Below are 27,472 nucleotides of genomic sequence, written 5' to 3'. Positions count from 1 at the left end.
CTCAAAGAACTGATGGTAAACAGGACATCAGCCTAAAATCTCTGACATAATTTCTTCTTTGTTACTGTTCCTATTAAGTAATTGGCTCTATTAAGATAATTTTTCTCCTGGAATCTAATCCAGAATTTTTCTACAAGCCATTTCAGACCACAAATTACTAAAGCATTTGAAGGTCATAGGTCATACTTTCAGATAAATTGTCAATCGCCTTTCTAGACATAGGTAAACTAGAAGGGCATTTATCATTTCTTGCCTATTCACATTCAATACTGACGATAGGAATGATATCACCTCTAGTGTTTGGGAGAGATTTTCACAAAAAAAAAAAAAAGAAAAGAAAAAAGAAAAAAAAAGAGAAGAAAAAAAACAGTTCTAACAAAAGAAGTTAAGAAATAGGTTGTTGTTATAAAAAGCTCTGTGAAAAATGCTTACCAAGTGGGAATGAAAAAGCAGAATTACGAATTTTAAGTCTTTTCTACAGATAAGACGTAAGAGAGAATATAACATTTTTTATATGAAACAGACCAAATTCAATAGTTCCTGACATTTAAGAGGTGGGGGGACAATGTAGGGGAACACACTGGAGAATCCACACCCAGTTAAATTTCAAGCGTGACTCAAGTTCCTGTTAAACTGCGAAAGAGTTGAGTAGCAGCAGTCACGTTAAAATGAGCATTGCCTTGTGCCCACACACACACAAAAAAGGAGCAACAAAATTCTTCCTGAAAAAAGGGTTGAAATGTTATAGGCATAAAATGATCCATTAGCTTAGGGTGAAACTCTACAGTGGATAAATTGTAAATGATCTGGATTTGAACACAAGTCAGCTACACATCCTCGCAGTGGCRAAAGCAAGACATATCCTGCAAGCTATTTACTACAGCAGTAAAGTGAGCAGATCAAGGGATGGGATTGCCACTCTGCTGGGCTCTTGTTAGGCCACACCTAAAATGCTGTATGCAGCTCTGTCCCTCTCCAGTTCAAGATAGCTACTGAAAAACTAAGACAGTCCAGCAGAGAGTTACCAAGATGATTAGAGGATTGGAGAACTTGACAAATGAAGGTTTAAAGAACTGGGTTTGTCTRCTCTAAAGATGGCTCTGGAGAGATCTAACCAGAGTCTTCCAATATTTAAAAGGCAATTATGGAGAAGACTCTTCACAAGAATGCACTGCTTTCAACATGAGGTTGGACTAGATGGTCTTCAGAGGTCCCTTCCAACCTAGACTTTTCTACAACTCTACAGTTCTAAAATATTTTTAGCAGTGTAATGCTAATTCTGAAGCAGTTTCCCATTGCTTCTTGCATTCTAGATTAATACAGGATCCTCTATAATCAGTAAAAAATACTGCTTTAAAAAAAAAATACAAGAGACTGATCTTAACTATTAGAGTCAGTGATTCTTTTCCAGAAAAATTCACAGCTAAAAAACTATATAAACCATGGTTTGTAACTTGCAGTTACAAACTAAGAACAAAATTAGCTTAACTATTCTACCAGCGCACATATTCACAGCTGTCTTCAATCTCCCTGAGTTATGTATGTTAGAGTTTGAGCAGAGGAACATACCACATAGCACACCAGGGGCTATTTCTCTAGCCCCTGCTCTGCACAAGCAGGAAAGGTTCCCACATCCTAACTGAACTTGGCTCACAAATGACTTAGGACATGGAGAAAATAAAACAAAAACATGTGTCTATGTCTCTGTTTTATTAGTTAATGATAAATGGGCTGAGAAAGCAAAAGCATTAATAAGATCCTGTACTATACAGCATTCAACTGTTAAAAAAGACTTGAGGTTTAAGTTTTGAGACTTCAGAAAAAATATTGTTAGAGAGATTTTTGAAGCTTCTAAAGACATTAAAAAAAAATAAAGAGTCCATAAAAATTAGAAAGGTAAACTGAAAAATAGCTCTTCACTTTTGGTTTTGGAGAGATTTTTTGCGGTATGTTTACCCTACAGTCTTTCTACTGTACTACAGCCAGCATCAGCAATTCTCCTCTAGGTAAAGGGGAACAATATCATTTGAGACTGACAAGTGATATAACCTAGTCCCGCTACCTTAAAGAGGAAAAAGATAGAAGGAACAAAAAAGGGAATGCTGATTCTGTTCCTGGTAACATCTTCCAATTACAAAACTTGCTACTGGGGACAGACAGACATCAGTCATGTCTTAAGTCACTGAGATCTAGCAAAACTGCACTATTGCACATCTCGACTTACAGGCTCAGAGCAGTGCTTCAAGTGCTGCAGCCTTGCTCAGCTAAATGTTCCAGGTACGGTATGAGACAAGACTTGATGGAGTCTGTGATGGTATCATCCAAGTTCTGCCTTCTCTTTTATTTTGATCTAAGTCTCTCTCAGACAGGGTTGACTCTTCCACTGGGGAAACTGGGGTCTTTTCTCATCCACATTTTACCACAGGTCACTTCAGGAAAGTCTTTCTAACTTAYGCCTGATGAACTAAAGCATGTGCTAATACTAGAATTTTCCCTTGAGCTGTATTTATATTGGGAGATCATCATGTCTTATGGTGTAAGGCTCAGTTCATGCGTAAAGTCAGGGTTAGGCATATATTGGGGACAGCTGGGTCCATCCCCACTGGATGGCTTCTTGTAAAGTACACAGATCAACTCATATTGGAGGAAAGGCAGCAATGCCCTAACTCAGCGGTCTGACCAGTCACRTATTCTTCTCTGTGCTTCATTGGTACCTTCTGCAGATGGTACAACACAGCACACTATCCATCTTCTGGAAACCAAATCCTGAGGACTTTTCCTCCTCCTTTTACATGGTGTTATTCAAAATGTTACTTGCTTCTAATACTAGCACTAGATTCAGCTTGTTACCTAGCCTATTTGAGACCCAAGACAGCAAAAGCCTAATACTGAATCTTGAGGAAAGGATTAGGACATGCAAATTACTGACAACTCCATGAATCTGTATGCTGAACGTAGCACCATGTTCTGACAATCGTGACACTCTTGCAAGCAATGTAAACTGCTATTCACTCCCCACTGAATCAGGATGCACCAATTCCCAAAGCCTGGATTAAAGTTAACTCTGAGATTTCTGGCAGTAGGTGAGAAAGTAAAAGCATTTTTAGAATAAACAGCAATCCCAGCTACTGCCTCCTCATTCCCAGCTGCTGAGAAGGCAATAAATAGCAAATATAAACTACCTAAGTCCTAAATATCAACTCTTCATGTTTTATTCCCTACTAAAGTAATATTATTTTTCAGTTTTAACCAAAATAAAAACACACATAAAAGGAGCAGCTATTCTCAAAAAAAAAAAAACTTCAGACATTAAGATTGGAAGCCCTTACAGAGATACAGAGTTTCACAATTGTGACAAAATTTATAAGAGATTAAGTCTAACAAGTTGACACTACTCTTGCATCAGAATCCAATCCAAACAGAAAAAGGAAGTATGTCCTTCCTTAACTCAACGATTTTTGGCTACAGCACCACAGCTTGAAACAAGGAGAAGTGTTTTGGCAGCCTGACTGCTTTGATGAATCAGCCAGACAGCACCAGGGAAAGCATGCACACCCTGCAATCTGTTTGAGCACAGGCTGMAGCAAGCACACAGTCCTGCCTTCCTCTTCTGTGCTTCTTCAAAGTCTGTATAATACATAGAGTAAAATATAACAGTAGAATATCTTGTACTTTTAGCTTTCTTATTCTACACTTACGATTTGATTATAAATGAAAGCATTTCTTGACTTAAAGGTGCATTCAGTCTAACATTAGATACACATATATTCATACTCAATGAGCCTGCAATCTGTGTAATTATACAAAAGTATACAGAATAAAACTTGTATTTATATCATATATTTGAACAACAAAGTAAGTGTTCTGACATTTAAGAACTTTAGCTTCTTAGGAATGCCAACTTAATTAAGGCCAGAAAGGGAGGCAGTTTTCTAAAAGCTCAGTGAGAACAACTAGTATTGTAAATGAAGGACACCAGAACCACACAGCACCTCTACCTGAAGATCATCTGCATGGCTGTCCTCATTTGCACGTTAATCCGAATGAAAGTATAAATATTTAAACTAAAATTAGTCTGCCCAATCTCACAGGCTTGGGTAGCATTCTAAGCCTTTATTTTCTTGAATGAAATGGGGGATAAATTAAAAGTAAAGAAAAAAGAAAGAGGGAAGGGCACTTAAGGAAAGGTAAAATTATTGTCTTTTGATTGATGCATATAAAATCAAATTTGCATATATTGATGCATATAAAATAGTTGATGTTTTGACATACTGAGTTTATCTGTTAGATTTGTTTTTTTCTTCTTTAAGGCAGAGAGAGGGAATATATTTTAATTAAAGTCGATTTCAATTCTCAAAAATATCCTTTCTCCACCCTGCCATACCAGACACTTCTCCAGGTTTATGGAGACGGTGCTCTTTCCAAGGCAAATATAGAGCTCCTTCTAAAAAAGAAATTTCCATTTCAAAAACAAAGAACAGTTGCAGCCGCATATACATATTAGCAATTTTATATTACCCACTGCAGTAACAGTAATAAAAATCCAGTATCAATTTAAATCACTATTTCTAACATGGTTCATGCAAAGTAACTCTGTCTTCATAGCAATTCTGTGTTAAAAGTCAAATTCTTACTAGACAGTTTCATTTTATAGGAGAGCACAGTCACCATGTTAATCTGAACATGCTGACCAAACATAACCCACAGACTTCTTTATAGTTTGAGCCCATAACAAATTTTATAGTTTCCTGATCAAACATTCATTTCAAAAGTTTTAATTAGGGCTCAGAGCAGCTGTACCCATATCACATAATCAATTCAAAGGTAATTATCCTATTGTCAAGAGAGTACCATAGTGTCACCAAATTCTGTGTTCGGTGGAATATTTAAACAAGCACTGGAGTATTTATACAAAAACTAAAGGTTAATAAAACACTAAATCCTCTTTTTGTTTGTTTCGGCTATGTAGTTAATAAGTTCTGATTTGATTTTATGAAAAGATACAGCTTTGATCTGTACAGGAGATAAAACTTTGGCAGTCGTTCCAGAAAAGGCAGTATTCTGCTAATTAGAAAGGCTAACTCATAGACGTCTTTCAATGTATCTGCTATTAGGAATAAGGTGTGGAAAGTTTAAAGAAGGGTAAAAAAAATAGTCTATCCTTGCAGCTACCTTGTGACAATTGTTGTTTTGTGTGTTAGATTTCTGGAAGCGAACTATCTCTTAGAACACTGACAAATAATGGAAAATAAATTGAAATATTGCTGTAGATAAGAATGGGTAAAAGATATCCATATCCTGTTTATTGGTCCCCTTCTTAACATGAAACATGCATGCTCACATCCTTTTTTGGACTTTTATTAGTTGTCTACTCAAAATGAAAGTAGCTGTGTTCCAGCTAGGGTAAATGCTCTGTAACAGCTGGACGGGATTGCTTTATGCTTTGAAGATATCTGGAATTTATGACAGTTTTATGACACTGCACATATTTTAGAGGAGCCATGAGGATTCTCTTCTTTCTGGAAAATGCAGCACTTGGCTCTGAACGCTGAATCAGTATGTCAGATCCTGAGCAAAGCCAGCATATGATCGAATTTCAGGTGTTTCATGCCTGCTCATGTGAAAATTAATGGGAATTTGCTCCTAGTTTATCTAAGTACTTAAGAACAACTGTGCTTTTTCAAGGCTTAGGGATCTGTTCAATACTGAATACAATTAAACTCCCTGGCTTTTTGTTAATATGTAATACTTCCTAGACTGTAGAGTCTAGCTGAAAGTTGATAGAGAATCTGCCTGCTGTTAGTTCTGCAAACCACCATTTTCCAATGCTAGATTTAGAAATACATTTAAGTAGTTTCATGACTACAATATTTTGAGAAATCTGTTCACTGATTTCCTTTCACATTTGCTTGAATGCCCAATGAAGTAATTTGTTACAGTTTTTAAACAATGTCAGGTATTTTGTTTATCATAACACATTCACAAAAGGGAAAGACTTGAGACTGTAATGACAGCTACACAGCAAACTTATTTCATTTTATACCTTGAAGGTCCTTCTACAGCTTTTATGTTTCTATCTTCATAAAACCACAGAAAAAAAAAGAAATTCTGCTGTGTGGAACTGTGTTTGTCACAGGCAGAAAGTACAGTTTAGTATAAACTTCTGTCAGCATGTGTGTGTGAAGAGCTTTAAAAAAAAATCCTTCAACTACAATGGGTTGAAATTAGAGATCACCATGCTAACTTCATTAAATTATTCAGCATTTACAAAATTTCAAGTCTCTAGAATGAAGATGCTTAGTCAACAGCTTGGAAGTAATTTCCTGGGGGGGGGGGGGGAGTTATTCTTTTTCCATTTCACTTGAGCAGACAAAAAGAACTTTTTAAAAATAAATATTTTATGTAAAAATATGCATAAAAACTATGAATATATGCACGTATCTCCAGTCAGTGGAAGAAAACTAGACCACAGAAACAGATTTTTATTGGGAAGTGGTGAAGAAGTAAACATGTCTATATTGACAAAGCCATACTCAACAGATGCTGGCTTATAGGACTAAGTTTTACTTATATATTAGTAGTTTGTTTAGAATTTGTATTAGAAAAATTGATATAACATTATTATGAAAAAAATTAACAAATGAACATACTGAAACAAAAGCCTTCTAGGACCTCCTCCCCACCTTTTTTTTTTTTTTTTTTAACCTCTTCAGATCAAGGTTATATTCTTCCAGGACGTTAGAACCTGCCACAGATTTTATTTGCAAGTACTGTTCCCTTAACCTATGATGCTTATAAATAAATAAATAAATAATAGCTAACAAAATTAAAATTGATGACTGCACAGAAAGTGCTCCTATTACTATTCAGGCAKGGAAGTTTAGGACTCATCTGTTTTGTCTGGCCCACGCAGCAGCTCAGAGGTGGAAGACAGCTGCAGTTAGCTCTGAAAAGCATGTGTTGGCTCTGGCTGATGACAAAYAAAACAAAAGCAGGCAGTGGTACAGGAGAAAAGTAGAAGTTATCATGATGGGAGATGCTGGGGATAAAAGGGAGAAATACAAGGACACTAGGAGAAGCTGGAAGTAAGAAAAGGTAACCTAGTAATATTTTGGGGAGAGAAAAATGAAAGAGCACTGCAGTTCTTGGAACAGGTTTCAGAAGGAGGGAGAGTTCACTATTTGATGCTTGTTTACTGTATGTCACTTTTGATTACACATAGAATTAGTAAAAATAAATCTCAGTGAAGCTTCTATTTCCAAAGAGAGATGCTCATCAGGTATTGATAGATAGTGGTGTTGAAATCCCCAAAATCTGGACAAACACTGTGCATAATGAATACAATATTAGATCTATTTATAACATTAGAAAACCATTAACATGGTGTTCAACCAGAACTAAGTTTCAAGTTATGTTGAAAGAAATTAAGTTCTGTACAGAGAAATGAAAAATGAGGATATCTAAAGCAAAAACAAACAAACAAACAAACCAAAAAACAACCCTTCTTCAGAAGCTGACTTCACATAACTTCCTACCATTAGCCTTGTCTTTGAAAAGGCAGGTGGCAGGCATGCATTGGTTCTAGAGATGCTGTACGCTACGCTTGTGTTGTTACTGCAAAGCCAGAGAACCCTATCACAGTTACTGGAGAAGCAGCCACCTAGTCTTCTATTAATGTTTATAAAAATCAAGAAGAGTAATTATAAGAAGCAACTAATATAAACAAAAGAATGACTTTGTCCCTCTACACAGCTATAGAATGAAAGATTTGGAATATTTTCTGTTATTTTTCCTAACCAGTTAAGGAAGCTGTCAAGTTCATCTTTCATTTCAAGATAACAGGGGGRAAATATTTTTGAACTCAGATTTAGAGAATTTATAAAGAAATATAACATCCTGCCTTTTTAAGAAGGTGGGGAAGGAGAAAGGCTCTCTCCACAAAGCAGCTTATTCTCAGAAACAGCACAATTTAGTACTAGACGTGCCACAGGAAGGGGGGGGGAGGGCTTATACCACAAGTCTGTCCATTGTACTGAAAGACTGCTTTTCCTATGGATGGGTGATCATCCTGTTATGCGGCTCTGAACTTCCTCCTGCATTGTGAGTCTCAAGTCATGGAAAGAGTAAAGTTCTTAAACTAAGGACTGTGCTGTGAATTCCAAACACTTTCAATACAAGTTAACCAAACAAGTACATCACGGTCAGACCATTAACATCCTGGTTTAGTTTGCCGAAGCCACTATTCTTTTGAAAAAATAACGCAATCAGGAGAATTCTGGACAGTTATCTTGTTAGTTCTTTCACCTTCTGGTAACATTTGGACTAAATGAAAAAAATCTGTAACTGCCTTAGAAAGCCAAGTACAAAATGCAAGACAATGCAAAACAGACTGTCCCCAAATAGAGACTAAATGGGATCACACTGAAAGATCCAAATAAAACTGGCCTAATTAGCTAAAAAAACTCTCACATTCAAGTAGTGTTACAACTGCATTTGAAAGACAAATACATACATTGCTAATCTTACATTATAGTTTCAAACGAGCAATCTCTAAAACTGCTGTTTTAAAGTGTCTCAATGGAGGTCAGCTTCCCCTTAGGAAAAGAAAGGGGRAAAAAAAAAGACATTTACAACATGCAGCAAAGTGACTAAGTAGCTATGAATGTTAGGTTAGGACTCGTAGCGTATGTTCCAAGAAGAGAGTACAGTACATACCAGTTCCATTGCAATCTATGCAGTGAACTGTGGAGCAGCCTGCTTTATGCCATTGGCAGATTCTAATGTGTTGCAGCTAAAAGTATGCTACGTTAAACAGCTCTGCAGTTACCTGATATCCTTCTGTTTTTTTCTGGCACCACTTCAGTAAGGCATTTCTCTTGGATCCTCCATATTCTCTTGCTAGGGCGGACAAGGGATCTTTCCTTTCTTCCCTAGGAACAAGGAGAGAAGAGTAACTTGCAGTTAGCAAAAAAAATTTGTGATAAAAATACTATTGCAAAGGCTTAAAAAAAATTAGCACCTCAAAGAAAGAAAAATGATGCAGCACTACTGACTGAAAAATAAAATACATCCAAATACCTGGAGAAGCTTCAGCAATTTAGGTTATTTTGGAGAATTTCTTTCATTAGTAAACCATCTTTTATTTCCCTTCAAATTAAACTTTCTTTCTAGGTCTTTTAATCCCAATGATATTTTTTCTAAGAGTTTAAATTCAACTCAGAACACGGTAAGTTCCAGCTTAAACCATTAAGCTAACTCAAGTGACTTTATTTAGTATTTAGAAAAAGAATAAACTGATGGTATCTCTCTTGCATCTCATGGCTGATTACAAGTGTCACCTTGAAACAACAACAAGTTTGAATATTAGCTGCATGCACTTGCTACAGAACATTTGCCTGAGAGCTGGAGTTCTCAAAGAGAAGAGAGAAAACTAGTTTGATTTACTATTTGATATACTGGCAGTAATGATTTTTTTGCAACAAGAATGTTCAGTTCCCAATAAAAGCAATTTAATCTCCTGTGTATCAAACTATTTTAAGTCATTTTTATGTATTTAAAAAATAAAACAAAACAAGAAACCTTATCAAATTTATATTCAATCATCCCAAAGAAGCTGGTATTTCTGTGGGTTGGTGGGGGGGAGGGATTTTAATTGCCTGAGAAAGGATCATTACTCTCTTCCCCGATCTTATGTGGACTGGCCAGTTTGTCACTGTAGTCTTATATTATAAGCATCTCTTTACCAGGTTTCAGAAACAAACATTTAGATTAAAAACCTATATTAAATAGAGAGCTTATAACTTTTGTGGGGACCTAGTTATACAATTCAGTGCATATTTCTGGAGATACTATAGTGAACAGTCTCTGAATAAAAGACTAGGTATTATACCTTCATGGAGCTTAATTACTGGATATCAAGTTACTTCTAATAGGTTCCCATTGGAAAATTAAAATAAGAGAGCTATCAAAGAATCTGTACTACAAAGATTTCCTCATCTGCCATTTATGAAATAATTCTATACAGATTCTAACAATATCCACAACTGTATTACTGTAAGTTAAATCTTTGGGATACTTCCAATCGGAAATACATTTTTTTATACAATCATTCCTAAATCTTTAACTCTTTGTTGTCTGCAATCCATTTAGTGACAGAAGGAGGGGGGGAAAGAAGGGATGGTATTTCCGTGGATCATCTGCTACAGACTTAGGGGTATCAAATCTGTAGGTCTTGCTAAGGGGAAAAAAGAGCATCCATGGAAAGCAAAATTCCTTCATGTATATGTCCTATCAGTGCAATAACAGTAACTGTTCTGGACAGCAGCATCTGTTGTTCATCACAAACAAAAGCAATCACGTGCCAACATGCAGTGAAATATACTTAAGATTAGTGTCTTAGAACACATATTGCAGTTTGTTTTGCCAGTTTTCACTGTACTACAGATCAAAAGCTCCTTACACCTATATCTCAAAACTCCTTGGAAAGAAATATGTGGCAGTATTTGATAGATGTCAATAGGCAGCATTTGAACCACCCATAAAAAAATGCACAGCAGGACAATAAACAGTAAACAGTATCTTCTAGTTTGAAAGCCAGCAATGTGAATCCTCAAACTCAACTGCTAATTTCAGAGAATTTTAACACTACATGGAAGCTGCTAATTAGATATTTTTGATATGAAAGAAGTGATCAAAATAGGTTACTGCATCATAAAGTTTACAGGTACCACAAGGCCAGAATGGTCCCTCAAGAAATTCTGTACTTTGGTCCTCAAATCCGTAAAGACTTCAGCAACCCAAACCGCTGTATTAGCTTAAGGATGACCTAAATGAATGAGAATAGGATTGCATATTCACTCTACAATGAAGATTATGCAATGCTATAAGAATTTCAAAACAGAGAGCAGAGACAACCTGCAAAGATTTGTGACAACATACAAGAACTCAAATTAAAATCTCCCCCTTCACGACAAACATACGGCTTAGCCATAAGAGAGCTGTACAGCCTGTTCTCAAATTCCAGTAAAAGCRCATGGTTTGTATCAAGTTCTCAGTTATGAAAACACTACCAAAGGAAACTAATTAAAGTAAGCTGTATAGAGAAAATGAGGAACGGTTTGACTTATATAAATCTTACAAGTAAGTATATTAGGTCAACTGCATTTCAAATCAAAGAGCCAAAGTTTCAGGTAGAACAGGGCACAAACTGCAAGTACTTCTTTTAGTGAACTTTAAAAATAACTGTTCATTTTACAGTAACTTTCAGGAAAAAGTAGCAAAAGAGAGAAACCCAATCATATAAAATAAAGTCCATCAGCGACATTGTGAGGACAACTCYAAAGCAGCCATTCATCACCTCAAATCACTGCTGCAGATTCTACTGCCCCACTGGCAACAATTTTTCTTCTTATAGTGCTTAGCATTTCGGTCAATGCTCTGGCAGCTCAATTATGATACCATAATTACAACTATTTACAACTAATTACAACTAAATTTGTGCGCTAACACACACAATATCCGCTGCTGCTTGTGAAGCACCTGCAGATCCACGCTCAATTAACCTTCCGCACAGTGAAAGGACAGCAGCAGAGAGGTATGCCTCAACAGATTTCAGGGAGACCATTGTTTTCAATGGCATTCACAGCTAAAAATAATTCTACAATTTCAAAATGTAATTATTACATATTGCAATGTATCAGTATATTAAGAGTTTAATATTTTTCATGTACAAAAGTCTGTCAGGAAGTTCAATGTTAAATGGTCTTGAGAAAGTCATTTAACCACTGTCTACCAGTTTCCCAATCTTACGAAGTAAGGCTGAGTACATATGTAAGTACATACATAAGTAAATACACTTGTATAACATGAGATTCAAATACTTTGAAGTCCTTTGGCTGAAAACATTACAGATAGGAAAAGTTTTAAATTTATCACAGACTTATCTTTTCATCTTACTAATGAGATGGGAGTGTCTGGCCTTTGTCACAGACACTGTCATTATGGTTTCATCTGAAGGACACATGGCCCAGGCCCTTTCACTCATGGCTATTTAGGAGACTTAGCCATGTCCAGAATTAAGACCTAGTCATGCTGCTTTTTGTCTCCCGCTGTGAACATTAAAGTTTACTGTGTCTTCTCCATGGGGCCAAGCCATTCTGAAACAAAGGCATATTCACTATGCTGTAACTCATTTCTTAGTTTTGGATTCATGGTATTTTGAGCTGATGTGATGCTATTATTTAGTGACATATTTTAGCTTGGTTTTCTGGTGAAGCATAAAGTTTTGGTATTGACCTAATGAACTCTAAAAAGCCTTCTGTCTAATTTCTAAAATGCATACTGAGTTGCAGAAAACACTTTCTCAAGCTCTTAAAAGACTACTAAACATCAGTGTTGCATGGAGGGCAGTAACATCTGCAAGCTTAGTGCTATATACTAGAAACATGCAAGTAGACAGCTATGAAATTAACACATTATAGGGTACCAAAAAAAAAAAAAAAAAAGTTACCTTATTCGACTTCTGGTRGTAGGGGTGACTGATGCTGTAGGAGAAGATGAGAGTGAGAGCTGTGGTGAGGTGGTACCCATTGCCATGAGAGAGGCTGGAGATGTTCCATCAGGCGCACTGATATCCCTTTTGATTTCTTCACTACTTCTTCGAGAAACTATGTGAAAAAAATGCCCATATGTTATCATTTGGGAACAGAAAACCTTTTAAACTCATTCCTGTTTTCTGACAACCATTTAATTCACAAATCAAGCATAGAAACCCATATATAATACCAAGCTTCAATGTTATTCTTGATATTTGCACTTTGCACAGACTTAAACTACCCCACCACATTTATGATAAAGCCTGTATCTTGAAGGAAAGAAAATTTGATGAATGCATTTTAATGGAATACACTACCTCCACCTGGGAGATTTCATGAATGGGAAGGAATTTTAACACCAAATTATTTATTTTTCCTCCAATCCAAGCTCTTATGTTGCTAAGGCACAGGTAGTTAAGAAGAAAGTAATTTAGAAATGACAGTTGCTTTATCCGCTTAATCATAATCAAGGACTGACATCTAAGTGATGTTCTGGATATTAATTAAATGTTTTCAGCAGGCAAATTTAAAGACTGACCTGAAACCATTCAGCTACATTCCACAGAAAAACGCTTGCTTCAACTTAATAAAGGACAAACAGGATTTTTTTTTTTTTGAATGAATGACAGCACAATAATCATTTTCTGTATATCAAAATTCAGAATGGCTACATTTCCTCTATACAGAAGAGTTTTGAGTTAAAAGTACAAAGTTTGCCTTTTACACCTACATAGTTACTATAATTTACATTTGTGCAAATCAAACATATAACTCTCCAAATATTTCAGATAATTATTTCCCAGCAGCTTCAGGGAAGTGTGTTATTTTATAAACACCAGACACAAGAAGTTGGGAAAACACTTCCGGGTGGATGTTTGTAAGACATAAATCAAAATAATCTAAAACACATTTTCTTCTTGAAACTGAAATATAGACTTGTTTTTTGATATTTGTCTCAAATTGGTTTTGCCTAGTTTATGGCAAGTACCATTTTCAGCATCATACCAATTGTGATATAAGTCTTAAAGATTTGTTTTTAGAAACCATGGCTGACCCTGAGACATAAGCTTGATAATAAACTAATACTCTATATAAACTTGCATTTATCAATTCTAATTTTTAAAAATCCACTATTAACATCAAAAGTACAGTAAACACTAAATAAAAGTAACACTTAAAAATATTTACAGGTTCTGCCAGTCACAACAACTATTTTAAAATGATTTAGTGCAAATATTCTTTTATCCTACAGAATAGGTAGCAATTTTGCTATGGAGCATGCATTAGTTAACGTATAATTATTCATTTGTTACATAAAATAAACAATCTTCCTCTCACTTTAGAAGAYGTAGTGATTTTTTTTCCACTACTGAAAAAAAATTCACAAATAAAAATGAAATAGAAAACAGAAGGAGAATATATTTCTCTGGTTCCCTTTCTGCTTATAAAGGAAAAAAAAAAAGAAAAAAAAAAATCCTACATTCAAGTAGTAATAGGTAATAGCAAGGAATAGTTTCTTCCTTCGTATATACCTCACCTACCAAAATTATTTTTAATACAGGAAAAGATGACACAGAAATAATCTATTACATGTGTGATAAACATCTGGTATCTTGGTGCAAGACTGCAATAGCAGACAGGACACTAGAAAAGCAATTAAAAAAATCTGTTGATGAGATAAAACAATATTGTTTTACCACTGGGCATAAGTATCTTCTCTCAAATATTCCAATAGAAAATTCATAGACTAAAAAAATAAAGACATTCAAAATATCCAAAGTTCTAGACAACAGCTTAGTGATTTGAAGACTGAAGTTCTCTCTTGAAAAAGATCCACAGCAGCGAAATGAAGAGTCGCTATTTTTATTAGAAGTTTAGATAACGTGATATTACCCGAAATAGACTTGGCACTTTCCATAGCAGGTACTCTCGGCAAAGATGCTGGCCTGCTGGTAGAAGATGTTCTCAACAAGTGTTCTGGTCAAAGAAAAAGAAAATGTCACTATCAAAGATTTCAGTTAAATCTAAGAGATTCAGGTACAAGCCATGAATGTTATCCACCAGTTACTGAATGAATTTGTCTGACAAGAAATRTTTTTATCTGCATGGAAGAAGGCCTAAAATTTGCTTGTCACCAATACATCAGGACCTTCTCAATYCATTTTCCCTAAAGCCTCTTTTACTAACACACTTGCCCTGGTCTGTTAAAAATGAATTGTTAAACCAAAAGGCTAAGCAAGGATTCCCATTTAGCATACTGCCAATGCTTTCACATGTGTTTGCTTTTTTTTTTTTCTTTGACTTTTTTTGTTTTGCCTATGCAGTGGTGGCAAAATGTTTTTACATTCTGTAGCAAATGATCAGTTCTGCCTACTGCCAATGATTAAAATCTGACTACAGAACTCCATCTTCTATAATATTAAATCAAAATTAGCTTTTTTTAGTTAACAGATGTCAACTTTTAAAATAAATATTCCTTCAAATAAAACATTTAAACTGTATACAAAAGGTCTGAATACTATACTGCTGTAAAAATACTTAGAAGATAGTAACCTGAATACAAAAAGTATGAAAATGAACAATGACGTTTAAAAAAATGTGAGATCCAATTCATTAATTAGAACATGACAGATAGGAAACATACTCTGCTAAAAATATGCTTTAAAAATGTGAACAGTTGTAAACAGGAATTGTCTGGCATGCTTTATGCCATTTCTCAGTCCTGCTCTTGCATTAACTGCATATAATGAAAATACAAAAACAATATAAAGCATACCACTTCTTTTTGTGTTTAAGGCTTGTCTCTACCCACAAACTCTGTAACAATTAAAGAAATCTAAACTATCTTCTTGGAAAGGCATTTCAATGTTCCTAAAAATATCAAAGTATTCTAAAATTAAAACTCTACTCCAGCTGCATTCAACAAATAACCTCAATATGCATTCAACAAAAGCAAGAAGGAAATCTGGCACATACAGACTATTATGAAGTGCTACAAAAAACTTTAGAAAGCCTCAGACCTCAGGAATATCAAACAGAGGAAATATACAGGCTGGAGTCGTATGGGGATTATCTTGAGAAACATCTACAAAAAAAAAAAAAAAAACCCCTAAACCAGGCATAGATCAGAGAGCTACGCCCAACATACGATAGCCATTCATTCTTACAGGAAGAGCACATTTGTGAACAATGTTTTCAGAGACAAAACAAAGTTCACAGAATGGAGAAATACTGGAAAACAGATAAATCAACACTCAATCACATTCCATGCATTTTTTCATTAAGCATGAAATCTTCAGGAGACAGATAAGTTCATATTTTTTTATTGATATACAATGTTATCCATCATCATCATTTCAGCTGGGGGGAGAAGGGGTGCAAAAAAACACAAACAAGAAACCCACCACATACCACAACCTAACATCAGATGTTTGCTTTTTAAGATCTGGAAAACAGTAGCGGAACACATCCCCAACATCATCTTGCATTGATTTTACAAGTGATCTCAGTTTATGCAAACATTAAAAACTGACAAAACGCCCAGGCAGCAGGATGTAATTGTGGCTTCACTGAAAATCCAAAAAGAATCCTTCTGCTAAGCCACCATATGTGACAAAACAAATAATTAAAATTTGTTTTGCATTTTCTATTTAAAGTATAATAAAGTTAAAATATTCTGCTTTAGAAGTTTATTACATGGTAATGCTTTGGATACAAATAGATATCAAATACAAAAAAAAATTATATTTTTACTAGAAAGGTTTAAATGAATTGGAATGAATACCTTGAACAGGGATTTCAGCATAGCTTGGTCTCTTGTCCGTCAAGGTGGCAAGGGGTTTTGAAGTTGAGATGGGTCCACTTATAGAATGCCTCTGAAACAGAAAAGCAGTTATATCACTTAATTGAAAGGTAAAAACAGTAAAACAGTGAATTACAGAATAATTTTTATAAATTCTAATGTAAGGCATCATTATTGATTTTAAAAAGTTAAAAATAAAGGAACTTTAAAACATACATAGTGAAATATTTAGTGAAATGTGTCCTTTTTACTTGTTGCTTTTCATAATCTGAATATATATATACACATGTACATATCTATTATATACAGATATACACTCCTGTATAAATTGATGTAACATTTATTTCTTTAAACTGAAGCCTGTTTCACAAACCATGTTGCAAATTAACATTGTGAAGTTACATGCCTTTAATTGAAATCAGATGCAGTTTTTGTGTTAATTTTCATCTTCATTTATGTTGTTTGTACAAACCTGTTCTAGTTAAAACATGATACATTTAATCCTATACACGCATAGCCAAAATTTTACTGCTTGTTCTATATCACTAACATGTGCCTTTACAACTTAATGTCTTTCCCTGGAAAGTTAGGATAAGAGGATATTGGGGGCTGGTGACACCACTACTCTTCATTAAGAAAAATCCAAATTAAAGTGTTCTTTATTCACAATGTCAACAACTTGAGATTCTTTATCAACTGAAAAAAAATTTGTTGTTAAGTATTTGTCAAATACATAACAAAATACAAATGCAATCTTTTTCTTTTTATAAAGTCAATGTAATTTCTGTCCTACTTTAAAACAAATTACGAACTCCTTTCATGTTCATAACTGCAAAAGGAATTATGAACTGGCATCAACTCTGCAGATTTGAAACCAACATATGTTATTTGAATGATAAAATCAAGTTTTCCATTGTATTTTGTTCCTGTCTCTGAAGAACTTGCAAAATAGCAGCTAAGCGGATCTTTCCTTACTATTTCCAACAGAATTGTTTAGTAAACTGAAGGCAGTCAGGCCTATATGAATGAAGTGGAACAGAATAAAACCTGATTATTTCAGACTTGCCTTACCTTTAAAGTTCACTTCACCCACTTACGAAAAAGCCTGGGTTTTTTTTGTTTGTTTGTTGTTTGTTTGTTTATTTGATTGTTTGTTTAAATAAAGGACCATATCCCTGTCTAACATGCTCTAGGTGACCGTGCTTGAGCAGGGAGGTTGGACTAGATGAGCTCCAGAGGTCCCTTCCAACCTTACTGATTCTACGATTCTATGATCAAAGTGAGTCTTTGTTTAAAAACAATTAAAAAAATACACACGAAGAAAAAGGAAACAGGACTACAATAGAGGAAGATAATGAAGTTAAAACAAAAACATTTCATTCTGGCTAGCTCTGTGATTGTCATTACAAAGATAGAATTTCAGTCAGGAAACAAAGGTAGATAAAAAGCAGGCACAGCGTGCATAACCATTTAGCTTTATCACTTTCTTAACTTCCACGTATCATTTAAAAACAAACACCCTTTACAGATATTGTCAGAAAGTGATGGTATTACTCAACTGACAACTTGCTGCGTATCTGTCTTGTCTCCTCGTTATAAAGCAAAGTGTTTGCTTTTCTGAGTTTTGCTCCTGTTGGAGCTGGACAGGGCTCAACCTTGCTGTTGCTAGTTCTTATTAAACTACCCTACTACTTCAGCTACGAGCATTCATGTAGTGATTAATACTCAGAAAATTAGAGGAAAACGAACAAGCTAATATGTTGATGAAGTTCCAATTGGCAACATCTTACCAGCAGCATCGCACAAATCTCTTTTGGAGAATAATTTTTCTGAAGCATTTTTTAAAGTGTTAGAAACGTTTCTGCTTCATTGAGTTTTTTACGAATTTGCAGGTTTTACTTACAAAACAAGATGCATGTGACGTGGAATCAAATATGTACACATCCTACCAATCCTTTTTTAAGTAGTTTTTTTTCCCCTCCAACTGGAAATACATTCTAAAATAGGCTTAAATGCTACACACCAGTTCTGTCCTCCATACCAACGTTCAAATCCCTGATAACAAGATCAAAAGTCTTTGGGAGTCAAATGCTTTTGATGGAGGCTATTAATGAGACAGAAATCAGTAAGGATACTTTGCAATCTGTGCTCCTGGTCTTATATTCATCGCTTTCCAGTCTACAGGGATGTCTAGCAGAAAAAAAAGAGCTAGAAACCTTAAGGACTTCTTTTAGATGAGATTTATAGTGAACTTAAGTTAAATGGTCTGTATGTTTACAGCTGATCCTCAAGAGTATATGCATACTTTACCTTAAAAACTCTCTGAATTACACATATATGCCTTAAATTATACACAAAGCAGAAGACATGGCAGAACAATATTTTACAGCAAAGACGCATTATAAAATTAGAACACCTTAAAACAAAACTAAAAATCTAAAAATATTAATACTGGAGAAGAATCATTATTTTTAATTATGAAGAACAGATCAATTTTATCTTTGGACAGAGACTAATCTGACTACATTGAAGAAGGACAGAATAGTCTCTTTATAATGTAATTACAGTAACAGACAAAATTAAAGATGCTAAGACCATCATCTTTTACTTTCTTACAGTCATTTCTATTCTGAAGACAAAGTTTCTGCTAGCTGATTATTACTCTTTTCTGAATGGTTTCTTTTGTAATATGAGTTATCAGATAAATGTCAAAATACTGGAATATTACTGGGCTCCAGAGGAGAAACAGGCACACAGGTAAGACAAAAAAGTGAAGGGGGAGAAACACCTGACACTTCAAATTTAAGGCAAAACTGTGGTAGGATGAACCAATCCTATAAGGTCTGAATATTTTGCTTCTGACTCTCAATGCTTGTGCCTGTTCTTGGCTATGAAAGGAAACATGAGCTTCACCCACCACCCAGGTATCTATTGCTGATCACTTTGCACCAAGTACTTCAACAAGACATTTACATCAGCAGTTTGCATTACAGACCACACTTTTAAAGCAAACAGGTGGACACAGTTCTTCACACATTAGTAGGTAAGTCCTGGAAGTCTTTGACACTCAATTGTTTGGAGCCTAAAGTCTATATATGTTCAAAGGAGTCTGGACTGGCGAGCAATGAGTCTGAAAGCACTTCTAGCTCAAAGTTCTCCAACCACAAAAACAGGAACAGCAAGTGCTCAAGGAAAGTAGCAGATATGGTTGCTTGTCCTTCTATTCCTCAACAGGCATCTGCTTTGGGCCACTCGTAGTGAAACTAAGYTAATAGACTAGCTAGACTTTTGGGTTGACCAAGCAGGTTTGGTTTTAAATTCTGGAAAGTATTCTCTTCATAACTCCTTTCCTAAATCATTGCCGTATTGGTAAGCTAAATTAAACAACTGCTCTGTTCCAGTATTGACTTGAACCTGATGCCAGAAGGGAGGTTTTTTTGCTTGATATTTTCAGTTAAAAAAATGCATCTCCTTGTTCCATATTACAAAAAATTAAATAAAAGTAGACTCTTAAGACTGAGGAAATTAATGTCACAGCCCAACACAGAAATGAAGCAACATGCCTAATTCAGTGAGGGCACATGCTGAAGCATCTGTACTTGAAGCAAGCCTCTTCACTTGAGCAACCAACCTATCTCATCAGAATGCCAAAATTGTGCCAGTCTAACCCTTTAGAATATGAAATTAAGTGTGCCTTTTCCTACAAGAACACAGCAATAAAGACAGATCAATAGAAACAAAACATCTAACTGCTTTAGAAAACTGCTGCCATGAAGGACTGAACACCAGAAAACAGCAGAAGCTTTCACAAAAACATTTAACTCTTCCATACTGCTTYTAAGTTATGTGTTTGCTTTATAAAGTTTATTCCCAAGTGAATAAATCTATACTAGTTGAGTGCAACAGAATGTTCAGTTTGTTTCAGGTATTGATCCTACAGCACTAAAAACCAACACTGATACAGATTCTTCAGTTCACATGGAGAAGATCTGTTACTAAAACATTATGCTGACTTATGATAAAAATCAAATTTTGACACTTCTGATTAGCAGCAACCTCTTGAAGTTAATAGAAGAATTACTGGTATTATAAAGCAAAAAAAAWTCCATTATTTGATTTTTCTTTGCAAACAAATAGAACCTGGTCCCATCTACTTTGTCCTTAAACTTGTTGGCTTTTGCCCAAATCCAGCTTGCACATAGATGGTGAGATAATATACAAACAGCAATAATCTAAAAACTAGAGCATCAGCGTACTGATGATGCAATCCTCGTGTTCCCAGACTTCTGTAGCAGATGAACAAATGAGACAAAGCTACAGAGGAGACAGGACAAAATACGTGGTACAATCAACAACTGGCTAAAACTCTCTCAAGTCAGTACAAAATGCATTAAGATAATCAGTTTACAGTGACTTCACCCCTCACTAGTCAGGACTGAGACCAAAAGCCCAYGCAACATGGGACACATTTATACTGRCGATTGCTCACAGATTCTGCACAAATCTTAGTCCGCTGCCCAGAGCGTTACTGCCATTTCTGTGCCAGGCACAGGACTAAGGACTGACAAACAGCAATTCTAAAACTAAGGAATGCAGATAAAGCTTTCTTCACATACTTCTCAGTAGCACAGGAATAGTAAGGATGGGAATAATTGTCAAGAACTTCCAAATCACATCAACTTATGAATCCCAGTGAAGGACTAGGAAAGCACATATTAAGATATCTGGTAACTTTTCCTTTGGCTGCAATGCGTAAAGAGACATTACACTATCAGAGCGTGCAATAATGTACACCTAAATAACAATAATCCCTCAAAAAAAAGTAAATGTTTTAAGGAGATATCTTTATATGGAGCAGAGATAGGAGGACTGGGAAGGAAAAGACACAGGCTGTGTCCGTATAAAGGATTTTGACATTTCTCTAACAAAGCTGTCCAAATGTCCTACTCTTTAAAGTGTYGTTAGGAAAACATCCTTTTGTTAGACTGAAAATTTTTAGTAACTACTTACTTGAGGCTATTTTATTGCTGTTTCCCACAAAGCCAGTCACTGTTTGTGTTTGTGTATCACCCGTAGTTTCATTCTCTTCTTCACAAAGAAGGATTAAGTGCAATTACAAAACACCTACCTGCATAGGGGACACAGCAGCAGCTGGGGGAGTTTTCATGGGGCTTGGACTCAGGGGAGTGCGAGGAATTGTGGCAGCAGCAGGACTTGGAACTAGCAGAAACAAAAAGAAAGCCATCACAAGCACTGCACTGTTTTACAGTGAAATGGAAGACTTGTATACAACAGTCTYCTTGTAATTTACATTACTAGTTTTCCCAGAACACAACTGTAAAAGTTTCAATTAGTAACTGACCACAGAGTCTGAGCATTTCAAAGTGTGCCTACACATCCACTCCTCTGTAATTACATTCATCTTCTGTCTTGCCTATTATATATATAATCTCATCCACAGTAAAAAGAAATTTGAAGTTTACTGGGGGTGTGGACAAGATACAATTATCTTAAAAGATATAAACAATGACTTTATTGGTTCTCTGAACTCCAGACCATTAAAGACATGGGTGACAGGCTACTGGGTCCACAAGTAAGATGAGAAGGATATCCCGTATCACCAGCGGCTCCTTTCTTTTTTCCAAAATCCATAGATCCTTATGGACTACTGTTACATAGACACTATAGGCCTATTGTTGTGTAAGACAATCCCAAAGATTTTGGAACTAAAAAAGATGCTATGTTTTAAAAAAATGTATGATAGCAGCCAAAGTAGTACTGAGTTGTTCAGTCAGCCATCTGATTATTTAATAGCAAGATTAGACATGAATGCTGGGGAAGGAGACAGATATCAGCTTACAGTAAAGGCAGAAAAAGAAGGCAGAGTGAGCTTGTCATTTTACCAAACTGACTGACAAGTGAGCCCTTTATCCAAGGACAGACTTAAAAAAAAAAAAAAAAAAACAACCACACACACTTCTAAATTAATACCAGGAACACACTGTCGGGTTATAAGCAGTTGAAAAAAAAAAAAATATGTGCAATGCACAGTATAGGTACAGTAAAACTCGTTTTTCTCTCCCACACATAGAGAGGGACTTACAATGACATTACTGTAAATGAACTGCAAAGGCAAAAGGCTTGGGGAGGAAAATGATTCAATTCATACAAGCCATCATATACAGTCAAAAATAAAACCTAAATGTTTCCCATTTCAGGTAATTATTTGGATTCCTTATTGAATTCAACTTTAGCAAAAGCACCTATTTCCACAAATAGATAATTAAAGTCCATTGTTTTAACAGTGAGATTTTTTATATTTTAGAAAATATTCCTTATTTCTTTTAACAGGCAACACTGGTTGGGCCTCATTTAACTTTTCATTAGCATTGCATTCTTGAGAATGCAAGCTATTAAAAGAAGCAAACTTGGCTCTAGGTATTATATGGCTTCTAAAATACTTAATTAAGCACATCAAGTTCAGCATCTTAATAGGAAGACTGAAGTCAGCTGTGCTTCCAGGTACTATTATGTGTATAATTTGTGTCTATGTATTTCTAAAATATGGAAACACYGAATCACTGTCTGGCATATGAGTCATTGGCAATGTGGTAGTGAAGGGGAGGGGAAAAAAGATAAAAAAGATGTTTGCACTTAACCATAGAGAACGATCTGTTGCGCAATCTAGTTTGGGTTGCTTTGTTTCAGCCATCACTTAGATCACAACAGTACAATAAAGCAACTGACCTTGGAATGAGATAAGCCATCAGAAGCATACATCTCAACATACGCAAATCCCTAACTCTGTGCAGCTACTTCACTGGTTAAAAATAATTACCTTGGGAGGCACTGTCAAATGACTTGATGAGYGTTTTTACAGTAGGAGTTGGCTCTGAGGAAGTAGACGATCTGCGACTCAGCCCCATTCCCTGTCTCAGGGCTGCCAAATCTCTTTCTACAGCATTCATGTAATTGTACACTCGACCACGTTCTTCTTCCTGCCTGAAATCAATATACAGTCCATTTAAATCATTTGAGACGCACTTTAACCTGGAAGGTGTTATAARCTTGAACACAAATCTGAAGCCAACCTGAAAATCTATGGTCTAATTGATTCATTATATTAACCTAGTTTTCCTACTATTTTACTTTAGCAAAAATTATCAGCCTAAATTATCACTGTAAACTCTTACAATTTACCAGCAGACCTTAAGCACAGCTGAAAAGTCTATCAACTCAATACTCAAACTAAAGCTTAATTTCTGCCCATCTCTCTAATCTATACACACACACACTCACRCACGTATGCATGTATGTTATTGTTTGGAAAATTTGAGGAGGAAGGACATTGCCACTTCATTTGAAAACAATCAACTTATTAAGACTTGTCTTCCCTGCCTGCACAAATAGAAAACAGTATTATGGAGGTAAGAATATGTTTCTGAAATACCTCTTTAGGTAGAGTCTAAACCATAGCTTCCAAACAAAAAAATCTGGAATATTAGAGCACAGTATTTATACTGTTTGTTGTWTTCAGTGTCACTCACAAGATAAGAACTGTTGGGAAAACCTATTTTCTACAGTCTATATTAATTAATCGTTGCCTTATTTTGCTTCAGACACTATAGCATGATTTTCCCCAGAACAGTAGCTATACTACTTCTAAGGAGTTTATTTCAGTTGTCTTTTAGTRCTTCACCTACAGCAAATCAAATATCTAAAGATGCTGGTGGATTGAGAAATAATGAATACATTGATTGGAATCAGCAAGCCAATTCTACCTTCAAAWGTACAACTGTAACCTCAAAGGTTTTCAAGCAGTTACTAAACAATTACAAATCTGGCTGAAACGTATTACTAATAGCTGTTCATACTGCTCAGTTTGGCGACCTTACTTCAGCTAGTATGCCTTATCCCACCACCATCCAGCCAGCTCATTTTCTATTTTCTGCGCAACTTATCTGCTCTCCTCATCTCTTATCTCTCTACCATTAGGTTTTTCCCAAACTAGTAGCCTGCATAATCTCATATCCAATTGGTCTCTAGGTTAAGTCTGACCTATCCTACAAGATGGCCATCTATGTGACACACAAGATTGTTTAATATGTACATCACAAACACCATTGCTGTAGTTGYTGGAAGCTGAAAATCTACTCAGTACCTAGGGACAAAACAGGATTCAAATGCTGATGTCCAGAATGTCCTTAATCTATGGACTGAAAACTTTAATATTTCTGAAGGATGTATGACTCAGTTTCTAATACCTGTGTCACCTAGCTCTAGCAACAATACATTATAATTTGAAATGTTTTTGTTAAAAAGTTTATTTATATACAAGGCATGTCTAATTATCCCTAGAAAAAATTTCTCAGTGGAAATAAAACAGTAAAATACATATGCAGAATTAGAGAAGGTTTCTTCYGATGCAAAGAAAAGCAACTGTATTTTTAACCACACCAAAAGCCCTGGCAGCAAATGGTACTTGTTATGGTACAGGAAAACTACGCTGCTCGTTTTTCATACTGAGGAAAACTACATCATGTTCAGCTGTTAATTGGGAAAAATCCTCCCCTTCAACCTGGTCTTGTAAAAGTGCCAAACTGGATATACTTTGATAGATAGCACATAGCACAAAGAARAAAAACATTCATATATACATACATACTATTTTAAAATACCTATTATTTATTTTAAACACAAGTTTAACTATTTCTCTCCAGTTCATTCCTCAAAGCCTATATAAAGCAGCTAGTGGAAATATGGATCCTCACTGTGAGGATTTATGATCTTCCAGGGTCTCAGTAATAGCTACAATACTGAATTTCCAAAACTGTACCCCTCTAGAAAAGAGATTAAATTCCCGTTGTCTTGCATACTTGCGTGACTTTATTTCCTCCAACTCTTTAGTGAGCTTCTCATTTTTCTCCTGAGCTTCATGCAATCTACGCTTTAGGTCTCCTATCTCTTCCTGGGCCTCAGATTTTATATCATTTGCTATRACCACTGCAGTCTGTAGATCAGCTTGGAACTGACGCCATTCTGCTGACTCCTCCTACAAGTAAACAAAACTTTCAATTGAAAGCAGCAACAACTCTGAAGCTTAAAAAATAAGTTATCCCTATTATTCATAGTTTTCCTACACTGTTACAGGATATAATTTACAGGAGTGATAAAGGTACTGATCTCTGGCATTAAGTACAATCTAACTTGCAAGTTACATTGTTGAAGCCTGATTTTTATTTTTTTTTCCATTTCTAGAAATTCAGAAAACATTTATAGTGTGTGTGGGGGGGRACATATACATGAACTCATGCATCAGAAGACACATGAGCAATTTCTCCCAAGCCCAACGACATTTTCTGGGACATGGAGAATTTTTCAAAAATTAACTCTTTAGTCTCTGTAGTTTGTAAACATATTCCAGCATAATGCCATTCTCTCAGAACGCTTTGAATGCTATTACGGCTAACAATTTTACACAATTCCACATGAAGGTCTTAAGACATTCCAATGTACTGTATATTGATACTTTGGGTTTTCAGGTTTTAACCTACCCGGAGTCTCCTGTGAAGATTCTTTATTTCTCTTTCCATGTCATGCTTTTGGTCCTGAAGCTTTTTAACGGTATCTGGAAARAAAGTCAAATTCCAGGCAAGATCTTAGTCAGGCATCTACTTACTTAAGAAACAGTAACGGAAAGAACAGGTATGCAGTTTTAAAAACTTACTCAGAGAATACATTACTTTTTATAACCCAAAGCCATCTGGGGAAAAAAATTTGACCAGAAATTACCTAACAAAAAATGTCAACACATATATACTTCTATATAGAGAGGGGAAAACTGGCATAAGCTAACTCAATTCTGATAAAAATCCCAGTCTCTTCTCAACCCTTCAGAGTATTAGCATAACAAAGTAACAAAAAAAAAAAGCAAATAAAAATAGCGTACACAGGTAAAGTAACATGAAAGAATCCTAAAAACATGGGTGTTTGGAGCATTTTCCTCTTCAAACATAAGTTGGAGCTACATTRAGCCTTTTGATTCACATTTCTTCATTAAAAAGCTGCTGGCAAAGCACTCACAGCTATGCCTTTAACGGGTATAAAATTCTACTCATGCTCAAGAAACTCACATTCTCGTGTGTCAGACCACTGTTTGAGGTTGAAATATGCTATGCTTAAAGCAAAGGGACAAACAGTCAATAAGATCATGGATCATGTCATGAAATAGAGAGRGTCCCCTAAATCCGTCAACAGCTACGCAAAAGAGTACGCAGCTCGATCACTCCCAGCTCCTAATCTGGCATCTGACCGGCTAGCCGCTGCGATTACTAGTCGTTACTCKACTCGGTACATGGGGCAGCGTGATCGATTACTCCATTCATAACTGAGCAACTGATGAAGAAGAAATACAGAATGAATTTCTATTAGTGTATCACCTCATTGATCCTTGGATCTTCGGGAAGTTTCATTTCTCTAGCATTATGTAGCTATGTCAAAACAGTAAAAACTATGTACCTGCTCATAGAGAGAGCCAATTGTGATTAATTATGTTTTTCAGTTCAGGTTCATTATTTCAAGAACTGTTGAGGAAAAAAAGTTTATATTTACAATGCTTTTATCACAAGATTGCAGGTACCTAATATATTTAGGCTGTTAAAAATACAAAATCTCGCAAAAATCTATGAAATTGTATAATAAATATTTGAATAGTTAAAAGATACAGACATAYACTAGCATAAACAGACAGTATAAACAGATTGGTAAAGTCAAGTTTTAGGGCTCTCATTCTGTAACAGGCAAAACTTTCCAAGAGCTTTGATTTGGCTATCAGGTCTCAGGGAAACCATCAAACCGGGATTCATTCAAAGCCCTTCCTCTGCCTATACCTTTGTCTCTGCAAGCTAGCCAAAAACTTCAATATTCTTGTAAAGATAACAATTAACAATTTAACAATTAAACAATTAATAATATAAACGAGACTATGATAGGTTAAATGGAAAACACTAAGCATTTCAGAAAGTTTAAGTCAGATGCAAAGACCATAGATTTAAACTGATACATGCTGATGTGTACA

At 35.5% G+C, this 27,472-nt stretch overlaps 1 protein-coding gene across 1 annotated transcript in view; it reads right to left on the bottom strand.

Moving 5' to 3' along the window:
* Positions 1-27,472, bottom strand: part of SPECC1L (sperm antigen with calponin homology and coiled-coil domains 1 like) — a 70,738-nt gene that overhangs the window by 14,182 nt on the left and 29,084 nt on the right. The window contains exons 6-13 of the mRNA XM_085305809.1: positions 25,950-26,023; positions 25,272-25,447; positions 23,234-23,397; positions 21,524-21,615; positions 16,378-16,468; positions 14,487-14,570; positions 12,509-12,665; positions 8,828-8,930 (exon numbers count right to left, since the gene is read on the bottom strand). Of these exons, the coding sequence (XP_085161935.1) occupies positions 8,828-8,930; positions 12,509-12,665; positions 14,487-14,570; positions 16,378-16,468; positions 21,524-21,615; positions 23,234-23,397; positions 25,272-25,447; positions 25,950-26,023 (941 nt within the window). The remainder of the gene's footprint in view (positions 1-8,827; positions 8,931-12,508; positions 12,666-14,486; positions 14,571-16,377; positions 16,469-21,523; positions 21,616-23,233; positions 23,398-25,271; positions 25,448-25,949; positions 26,024-27,472) is intronic.

This window comes from Rhea americana, unplaced genomic scaffold (assembly GCF_003343005.1).
Source record: "Rhea americana isolate MKP2758 unplaced genomic scaffold, rheAme1 scaffold_227, whole genome shotgun sequence".
In the NCBI taxonomy this organism is placed as follows: domain Eukaryota; kingdom Metazoa; phylum Chordata; class Aves; order Rheiformes; family Rheidae; genus Rhea; species Rhea americana.
Note: the sequence above shows the minus strand (reverse complement) of the source record. Positions and strands in the feature narration are given on the sequence as shown.